Source organism: Syngnathus floridae, chromosome 16 (genome assembly GCF_059516105.1).
Source record: "Syngnathus floridae isolate MCC-2025c chromosome 16, RoL_Sflo_1.0, whole genome shotgun sequence".
Taxonomy (NCBI): Eukaryota; Metazoa; Chordata; class Actinopteri; order Syngnathiformes; family Syngnathidae; genus Syngnathus; species Syngnathus floridae.
This window is the reverse complement of record NC_142428.1, coordinates 10600617-10610516: the sequence shown is the minus strand read 5'-3', so window position 1 is coordinate 10610516 and position 9900 is coordinate 10600617. Positions and strand designations below refer to the sequence as shown.

General features: G+C 49.8%; 1 protein-coding gene across 3 annotated transcripts; it reads left to right on the top strand.

The window, feature by feature from the left end:
• The first annotated feature begins 388 nt into the window (after nt 1–388).
• Nucleotides 389–9478, top strand: ehd4 (EH-domain containing 4). 3 transcript variants are annotated; one of them, XM_088399849.1, is made up of 10 exons: nt 389–553; nt 1027–1171; nt 1321–1715; nt 4065–4241; nt 4868–4965; nt 6562–6728; nt 6806–6939; nt 7001–7112; nt 7563–7727; nt 8121–9478. In XM_088399849.1, the coding sequence occupies exons 3-10, from the start codon at nt 1486–1488 to the stop codon at nt 8673–8675; spliced, it is 1638 nt and encodes a 545-aa protein (XP_088255975.1). In that variant the 5' UTR covers nt 389–553; nt 1027–1171; nt 1321–1485; the 3' UTR covers nt 8676–9478. The 3 variants fall into 3 exon arrangements, with proteins under 3 accessions (XP_088255975.1, XP_088255973.1, XP_088255974.1); XM_088399847.1 differs by having other exon boundaries at nt 1027–1715; XM_088399848.1 differs by lacking the exon at nt 389–553 and having other exon boundaries at nt 672–1715.
• Nucleotides 9479–9900: the final 422 nt, after the last annotated feature.

The window sequence follows — 9900 nt, the reverse complement described above, 5'->3', positions numbered from 1 at the left end:
GTGATTATTCCCACCTGCCTCTCGTTACCTGTCGTGTATATAAGTCCTGTCTGCCCCTCACTCCCTGTCGGATCATTGGTTGTGGTCGTTCGGTGTTGGATTTAGGTTGTGTGTTCATGTCATGTTTTTTTTGGATCCTGGTTCCTGTCATTGGTAATGTCACCCGGTCTTTTTGTTTCACGTCTTTTTGGTCAGTCTCGTTGTTAGGTTTTGTTAGGTCATGTCAGTTGCCGAGTCTGTTAGTTTGCCTTTTTTGAGTTCACCAATAAACCCTGGTCCAAGCTGCACTTGGTCGTCCTGCTCCATGCTCCACCTGACCGTGACAGCCAAATCTGTTTGCGAGCTTTAATGACCTTGGCTCCCACAGTTGTTTTTTTTGGGGGTGGGGGTGGGGCAGCTTCACGCAGATAATAAAAGCATGTGTTTGGTTTGTGTCGTAAGGTATGAAACATCAAAGGATTTAAAGTACTGAGTCAGCTGGGATGGCAAACGCTGTTTATTGTCAACAAGTGCTTTGTGTGGAGTGACAACAGCCAGTATGGAAACTCGAAAGGTGACACCTCAAAAGACAACGCGTGCACACTTATATTTAATAGGACGTTCGTTAGCATTTGTTGCTAACGTCAAAGAAATTTATTAATCCAGGCCATCAAATGTGTTGGTTAAAGGGGAAGTAACACACACACACAGACACACACACAGACACACACAGACACACACAGACACCATTTCGTTGTAATATGTTCTGTGCAGCCAAACTCGTCGCAACAGTGTACTCATTAATGTTTCGTTTAGATTTAACAGGCATATGCCCGGGGGCGGCCATTTCGCCACTTGTTGTCGCAATGTATAATATCTTAAATTATCAATGTAGAATATGTTAAATCTTGCTTTGATTGCGCAGGCATTGTGTATCATGACGTAGGTGCGTATTTAGCGTTTTAAGATCAGGACGAGCCATGGAGGAGCCTGAAGCTATGAAGCAGGGAGTCAACACACAAGCCTCGTCGATTGTCCTCTTTTTAGAAATTCCCCTGCAAGCGTCGGTCAAGACATGCATAAACTGCCGCTTGACACAGTTTGTCCTGAAGGAGGCGCCGAGCTGCCTTCAACAACTGGCGACGCTCAAATGACCTCCGAAGTGCCATGACGAACGAGTGACACCACCTCGGTGACGTAGCAGCACTTTCAGTTGCACATTCAACCTATTCAGGGACAAAATGTCAGCATTATGAAACACATCCGCGCTGTTTGTTTCCGGGTTGCTGTGACGCAAACGTGAAGGGGCGGGGTGTTATGAGCAGTTTGTCCCTCCCGCAGGTAGGTTGCTCGCACGCCCATCCCCGGCAAGTTGCCCTCCAAGGCGTCGGTCAAAAAGTCCAAGACAAGGAGGGAAGTTGTAGCCCTTTACGCGTTGGCTTCTCCTTTTTTTCTCCCCCTCCCTTCGTTGTGCTGTGAGCGCTGCTGTCGCTGCTTGTGCTGGGGATGTTCAGTTGGGTGAAGCAGGAGCAGGGCGGCCGCAACAAGGAGGGCGAGATGTACCAAACGGTGACCGAGGGGCTGCAGAGCCTCTACAGCAAGAAGCTGCTGCCGCTGGAGGAGACGTATCTCTTCCACGACTTCCACTCGCCCGCCCTGGAGCCGGCCGACTTCCAGAGCAAACCCATGGTGCTGCTGGTGGGCCAATACTCCACCGGGAAGACCACCTTCATCAGGTAAGGCACGGCGCCACAGCGGAATATCCCGGCCAGCCGGCATTTGATTGATTGATTGATTGATTGATTGATTGATTGATTGAACATTTATTTATCCCCGGGGGTGGGGAAATTCAGGCCCCAGCAGTATCCATACCACAGAGCGGGGATACAAAAGACACAGATGGCTTAAGGCTGCCACACAACGGCGCCACAAAGAAAGCCAGAAAGTGCGAAAGATAAAAATTTGCTTCCCAATTCTTTGCCGCACCTTGGAGGGACAGAGTGCGACCGTAACAGTCGACGGCGTTCAAATGGGTTGGATGTGTTCGAATGACAACGACACGGGGCTGCTTTGAAGAAATCTCCACCGCTCGAACTTAACTCGATCGGATTGCGTCGGCTCTCGGCGGACTTCCGCGAGTTGAAAGCAGAGGCATCGAGTGAATCAAGACGCCCGGCCCTGGCATGCTCATGAAACTCGTGCCGCACCTCCCGCGCGATGTAGAGTAACTCGGTCCCTCATCCTATTCGGCATTTGAACCTACTAGTGTGGATAATTTGGCGCGAACGCGCTCAATCTGATGCTTTTCAATAGGGCCTGTGTGTGTGTGTGTGTGTGTGTGTGTGTGTGTGTGTGTGTGTGTGTGTGTGTGTGTGTGTGTGTGTGTGTGTGTGTGTGTGTGTGTGTGTGTGTGTGTGTGTGTGTGTGTGTGTGTGTGTGTGTGTGTGTGTGTGTGTGCGCGCGCGTGCGTGCGTGTGTGCGCGTGTGCGCGCGCGTGTGTGTGCGCGTGCTTGCGTGTGAGTGTGTGAAGGGGGTCATGTGACCATGATGTTTCACTTGACAGTTTCACAGCTGTAAAAACACGTTTTTTTTGAAAAAGAAAATTGAAATGTTCGCATATCTTTCAGTGCACGTGCACGTTGTTTTCGAACATTCACTTTGGACCTGCTACAAGTGTCCCTCCTTTTTTTTTCTTTCGGCTGTCGACACCCCCATTGTGTGCACTTCCTTCATGTCATGTGAGCACTTGACAGGCGCTCGCAGTTTGCCACCAGACTCGACGTGATTTCAAACTGGTCCACTTGAAAAACGGCCGTAGCCACAGGCTGCAACATACTTGCAAATCGAATGCAACCGTGGTAGAAGATGCGGACGCGGCTGCACACCTTTCTCACCAGACGTGAGATTGGTGGTCGGTGATCACCGACAGTCCAGTTGGTCGGGTTTGCAAATCCACACATCGTTGTCAAGTTAAATGAAACCTGTATTGCCATTCTTTTTTCCAGCGTTTCATTTACATCAAATTTGCCCCAAAGCAAATTGTGTGATTGTGACGTGTAGGTTGCCAGCCAAACAATTTGGGTACCAACCGACTCCAAGATAAATGAGAATGATGTTCAGCTATCTGTCTTGTTCCGATTTGCTCCATTTGTTGTCTCTTCCCGCGAGTAACGATTCACTTACCCGTGCACAATTTGTGAGGACTCTCACGCGGTTGCAAATCACACAGTATTATTTTTCACTCACTCGCAAAACTGATTTGGTTCTTGTTGTGACAGATTCGTTACTTGCTCAAATCATTTTTTACTTTTTGTGTTTCCTCGGGTTTTTGGGGAGCCTACAAGCTGCAGAGAAATCTGAGCTGCTGTTGCAGCGCTCATGTGCGTGTGTGCGCGCCTCTTTGGAGGCCCCACCCTGTTCGGAGGAATGCCGCCAATCACAGGAAAAAGAAGGATTACAACTTCATCATGCGGACGGGACTCGACATGTCGCTTAAAGCAGCCGAGCTAAACGACTCACGTGACCTGCCAATGAGATGGCGGCTCTATCACTCGCTTATTTTCTCGTTAACACGCGAGGCTGACGACGGCCCATGTCGTGATTTGGCCGTTTGTCGGTGCCGCAAATAGTAGTTGAATTTGTTGTGCGTGAGGAGTTGAGGACGGTCCCCCTGCTTACAGCAACCAATCAGATTGCAGCGGGGTGTCTACTGCCTACATTCGTTCTGGATATCTCAGCTCAGTGGTATTCCAAAAAAAATCGTTGCTCTTTGTAGAGGATAAATAATACATGACTGTGAGTACTGGGCTATTCACTGGCTCGGTGCTGTAGCCTGGAGGCACAAAGTCCCGCAAAATAGATGCTAATTGGCGCTTGCATATCAGGCCGCTTATTTTTTTTAATCCTCAAGGTTTCTTCTTAGGTTGAGCATGAAATCACATTCAACCAGGGCAATCGTGGTCATGACAGTTGTTATGGTGACATCACGTCAGAGGTAGCAGATGCAAAATGAGGCCGTTTCATCCAGTCGTCCCAAAAAAAAGAACGGGTCTTCGTTGCATAAGAGGAGGCTTCTATGACCACAGGTATCTTCTGGAGCAAGACTTTCCGGGTATGCGGATTGGACCCGAACCCACCACGGATGGCTTCATCGCGGTGATGTACGGCAATAACGAGGGGATCGTACCCGGCAACGCCCTGGTGGTGGACCCTAAGAAGCCCTTCAGGAAGCTCAACGCCTTTGGAAACTCATTTCTCAACAGGTATGCTTCTGATACTTAAAAATAGATTCAGCTCGCCGATAGGATCAGCACGGTAATTGCTGTTTTGACGCATTTATACGTATCAGGCTTTGCAAAAAAATTGAATCTGCCATCTGAAAAGTGAAGAAAATTTCAGAGAATTAGTATGAACTTTTTTCAAATCGCTTCCTGTTCCAAGAGAAGCAGCCGAGTGTTTTGCTCACTGCGCTTTTTGTTTCACCTTCAAAGCTATGTGGAGGAAGAACCTGTTAGTGCGCCCGCAACTTTTGTTTACAATTTGAACACAAAGATGTCAGTTGTCTCAGACAAAAAGCAAAATACTACGTTGCCCGCATCCACAAGTATTTTTGAGAGGAAGCGATGGGGAGCCATCTTGTGCCAGTGAGGGCCCCCCGCCTCAATGAAGCATTGTTTCCAGGGGGAAGCGTTTGTGCGTCACACGTGGCGGCATTGCGCTCTTGTTATTTTCCGCCTGCCATGGGATTTATGACCAATGAGGCGTTTATGGTCCCACGCGAACGCCCTTTTGGATGTACGCTGGGCTATCTATGCAAATACAAATACAGGCTCCACGAGCTAAGGGAGCTAAGCTAGTGGCCTTCCAATTGATCTGCTTGTGTGTACAGGTTCATCTGCTCTCAGATGCCCAATCAGGTTCTTCAGAGCATCAGCATTATCGACACGCCGGGGATTCTGTCCGGAGAGAAGCAGCGCATCAGCAGAGGTGCCCGCTAGCCCTCCGCCTTGACTTTTGCTTTGTCACACGCTCACCATGCAACGGCAGCAGGAACAAAGCGCTAACTAGCCGACACGTAGCAATACAACGCTATTTATTTCAAGAGTGGATTTCACCACCGCTGGAGCTGGAACAAAGCGCTTAAATAGATATTAATAAGAAATACTTTTTCTATTTGAACCGAGCATCTTTGAAAGCATCCCACTTGTCAATCAGACGCATGCCTGATTTAACATTTAGCTTTGAATTATTTGCCCATGATTTTTGTTGGTGCATTGAGGGAATCGGCTGCGCGAGGGACGGAGACGACTACTTTCAGGCAAAAGTCGTCATCCCTCGCAGACGCATTTGGAGCTTTACTTTATCCCCATGATTCCGTGTCGGTCCCGTCAACACATGATGCGTGGCGCGAGAAAGACGGGCCAACCCGCTCTCGCTTCGGCGCCGGTTTGAGGTCGTCCCTTCGTGACTTTGCGTTCGAAGCGGCAACATGAACAGTGTGCCAAAGAGCCCGCTGAGTTTGCTCGATGACATCCCCGGCCTCAGCGAGTCGGGCGGAGTCTCGGTGGGAGGACGAGTGGAGATGGGGGGGCGCGTTGCTGCAATCTGGAAACATTTAGCGCTGCTCAGCCAATTCACGCACACGTGCACGCCCTTACAATAATGTCACTCTTGTCACGGCATATTTTGTACTAATATGAAAAGGAATCTGAAAGGGAGCCCTTGATTGTTTCCAAGTCTGAAAATGGCCGTGCTACTCAAGTCACAATTTGACTCGAATCTCTCAACTCTGCCATCAAGAGTGATGGTGTCACGAGTTGGAAGCAGTTGTTGACATTTGACTCGTGCGTCTCACACCGCAAGTTCCACATCCTGATTGGCACCAGGATGTGTTTCCATAGTGACCAGCAGGCCGGTTGAATGAATGAGCGCCCTTTGCGGGTTTTCTTGAGTCAAGTTGACAGTTGCCACGTGATTTTGTTTCACAATGCTAAAAAAGGAAGCAAGATTGCTGGACAAAAGACATTTCCTCAAAAAGGGGAAATGGAACCTATGAAGTCTTCACCCGGCATCCTGCACATACACACTTGAAACCGCGGAAGGAAACTGACACCCGAGGGCGTCGCCTTTGTCACCGCCATCCTTCATTTATTGATGGAGAAAAGCTGCTTTGGTGGGCAATCGCCTAAAGCAACTACGGCAACTTCACACCCTTATTGCATCTGCGAGAAACTCAGTATAGTTCTGGGGTCCTTTCTCGGGGGAGACATCAAGGACTAGGTTGGCCTGTTCAAAGACAGCTTGTGGCTGATGATGAAGAGGAAGTATTCTGGCCTCCTGATGGGGCAAAGGGAAGGACCCGTGTGTGTTTTGGGTGGGGGGGCTAAGCGACAGTTTGTAGTAAAGCTGCACTACTAGGTGGATTTTTTCCTCGATCGGATGGGCCGGGGTATAGGGGTCTGGAAGGTGAGTCTCCTGATCAATGATGTGCTTCGGAGAGATTGGGAACTTTTTGGCTTGCGCTTTCCAGCTTTACAGTGTCCAAGCACGTCAACGTAAGGGCTCCTCGTCCTATGTGAACAGGTTACGACTTTGCCGAGGTTCTGCGTTGGTTCGGCGAGCGAGTGGACAGGATCATCCTGCTTTTTGACGCCCACAAACTGGACATCTCGGACGAGTTCTCTGAGGCCATCCGAGCTCTCAAAGGACAAGATGACAAGATCAGGGTGGTCCTCAACAAGGCCGACCAGGTCCGCTCTCCCTCGCGTCCGTTGCCTCGCCTCATCCGCAGCCTTAACGCCTTTTCCTGCCCACCCTCGTGTTGCAGGTGGACACGCAGCAGCTGATGCGTGTCTACGGCGCCCTCATGTGGTCTCTGGGCAAAGTGATCAACACCCCGGAAGTGGTGCGGGTTTATCTGGGCTCCTTCTGGGCCAAACCCCTACAGAACACAGAGAACAGGTACCTTCCCATAAGGCGTGTCCGTCCCTTGACCTCTCGCTAAATTCACTCTCGCCCTCAGACGTCTATTTGAGGCGGAGTCCCAGGACCTCTTCCGGGACATCCAGAGTCTTCCGAAGAACGCGGCGCTTCGCAAGCTCAATGATCTCATCAAGAGGGCCAGGCTGGCCAAGGTAAGACGGGAAGTGCATGGCGAGGTGGGAGGAAGTCACATAGGCGCATGTTAAAACTGGAAAGGTTTAAGCAAGTCAATTACTGGCACGAATGGCGGTGCTCGGCTCCAATGAAGTGGCTTTGGGGGACTCGACGCCAGAGACACAAGCAGAAATGGGGAAAAAACAGCATTACGCTTTATGTCTATATTTGGGCACCGCACTCAAATGTGTGTCAAGTATTTTGAAATGAATCTCATATTGACTTACTCCACCTGTGGAATGCAGAGGGTGACATTGGAAACGTTTGTGGAATGCGTGCGATGCCGTTTCCGCTGCCGGCGTCATGCGATATCCCCACCAACGCCAGCCCACACGTTATCAGCGCCTTTCTGCGCTCTGTCTCCTGTTGGAGAGAGGACCCTCCGAACCATCCCACGTTTGCATTGACGCTGGCCGTGTGCTTGGCAGGTGCACGCCTACATCATCAGCTACCTCAAGAAGGAGATGCCATCGCTGTTTGGGCGCGAGAAGAAGAAGGAGGAGCTTATCGCGAGGCTGCCTGAGATCTATGCCATCCTGCAGAGGGAGCACCACATCAGCCCTGGAGACTTTCCTAACGTCAACAAGATGCAGGTACGTAGAGGGCAATGCTCGACTGCCCCCCCCGCTGTTGATGTCAAGATTCATTGGGCATTGAATGACTCAACAACGAGTCGATAATGGTTTAGCGCCATAATAATTCCAAATCTTCGAATTGATTTCTCCATTGAGATCGGCATGCTGAAAATAACGCTGTGGTGAGTCTACAGGTGTAACGTCAACTCCTCTTCAATCCTGCTTTTTACGCCCGCCGAACGTCCCGGTCAATGGCGGGCTACTTTTACTTGCGCGCAGTTATTTCTTTGGCATGCAATCACAGTAGCGGTCTGACGGACATATCACAACCACCGGGGTGAATCAAGCAGACGGGTTCTGTTCGAAGGATAGGACCGGCGCCCCAATGACAGCTGCGCATGTCTCTTCCAGGACATGCTGCAGCACTACGACTTCAGCAAATTCCCATCGCTGAAGATGAAGCTGATCGAGTCCGTGGACAAGATGCTTGCGTCCAAGATCGCCGGGCTAATGACCATGATCCGCGAGGAGGAAACCAAGGCGCCACCTGCCATGGTGTCGGGCGGCGCCTTCGAGGGCTCCCAGGACGGCCCCTTCGGCCGCGGCTATGGCGAGGGCATCGGCGCCGGCGCCGACGGAGCCGAGGACTGGATTGTCAGCCGGGACAAGCACCGCTACGACGAGATTTTCTACACGCTCATGCCCGTCAATGGCAAAATCAGCGGCGTCAACGCCAAGAAGGAGATGATGAACTCTCGGCTGCCCAACACTGTACTGGGCAAGATATGGAAGCTGGCTGACTGCGACCAGGATGGCAGCCTGGACGACGAGGAGTTTGCGCTGGCTCAGCACCTCATCAAGGTCAAGCTGGAGGGCTACGAGCTGCCGGCCGAGCTGCCCCCACACCTGGTGCCGCCCGCCCATCGCAAGCACGCCGAGGCTGAGTATGATCCCGGCGAGGACTAGACGCTCGCGTCCATGCACCCTGACTGACGCTCGACGACAACAGGCACCTGTGTTTATTTGCTATGCTGCCCGCTTGCTTGAAATTTTTGGTTCAACTCAAAATTAGCAAGTTTGCCATCAGCAGATTTTTGGGGAGGGACTCTCGTCTTTTTATTTGCTGAAAAAGTCGCTTATTTGCTGTTTTTGTTCTCACTGCATCTTGGCTTTGGAACTGTTGAAGTGAGTTGAGGCGCTTTATAGGCAGATGTAGTGATTTGCCGCCATCTTGTGGTTGGCTAGTACAGTACACTTTAAACCGTTTTAGGGGCGTGTCACTCACAGGCCGGATGAGCTTCATTTAGGGCAGAGGTAACCCACCTTTTTGAAACCAAAACCAACTTCTTGCCCACAATGCTTAAAAGCAAAACATGGTTTTGAAGGTCCTTTTCATACTGGTTTTGCTGGTGTCACTTGCAAGACTCGGCAGCAAAAGCAGCCAAGATTTGAACAGCTGCACATTTGGTCACCAGGCAACCCGCTACGCTAACTCAGCAAGAGATTTTAAGATGTGAAGACGTATAGCCTTGTTAATTAAATTTGAAAAAACTGTGTTGTCTATATGTATGTGTATATGAACTGTTTTGGAGCAATGATCAAAGTATTGTACATCATTTCAAGGTTCTTGTCCCGCTCTGTTGTTCCATAGTTAAAGGACACATATCATGGGAAATCAGCTTTTTATGTTTTTAAAGTCATTTTCTTGTGTATCTGGACTATGCAGGAGTGTAGAAAAGTGTAATATATCCCTCCAGGTGCTACAGAGATACTGTTACGATCGTTTTGGGAGGCTATTTTTTACTCTGTTCAGATTTCTCTGTTTTCTATGACTTTTTTTAATCTTACAACACATCCGTTGGGGCGGGACAAACCAAACAAGGTAATGGGTATTGCCAAACGGAAATCCGAGTAATAAACATGGCGGATTCACAAATCTGCCATGTTTGACGTATCCGCTTGTTTATAACTCAGTGAGACTTTTGTAGTCCAAACAACTCAAGAAGGCCGAGGGGGAGAAATCAAAATTTTCCACACAAATCATTGCACAACATCACAACCTCAAAGAAGTGCCTGGTCAAATTTCATTTTTCATGCAGTTTTCCCACGTCTGTGGACAAAGTCCTGCCTGTTAAGGAGTGTTTCAGAAATCTTTTGTCAATATAGAACAGGGGTCACCAACACGTTGCCC

Excerpts from the sequence above, each read along its gene's own strand:
- ehd4 (XM_088399849.1), top strand. The coding sequence starts at position 1,486 with ATGTTCAGTTGGGTGAAGCAGGAGCAGGGCGGCCGCAACAAGGAGGGC. Across the intron at positions 4,242-4,867 it reads GGAAACTCATTTCTCAACAG|GTTCATCTGCTCTCAGATGC; the intron begins GTATGCTTCTGA and ends TTGTGTGTACAG. Across the intron at positions 6,940-7,000 it reads CTACAGAACACAGAGAACAG|ACGTCTATTTGAGGCGGAGT; the intron begins GTACCTTCCCAT and ends TCTCGCCCTCAG.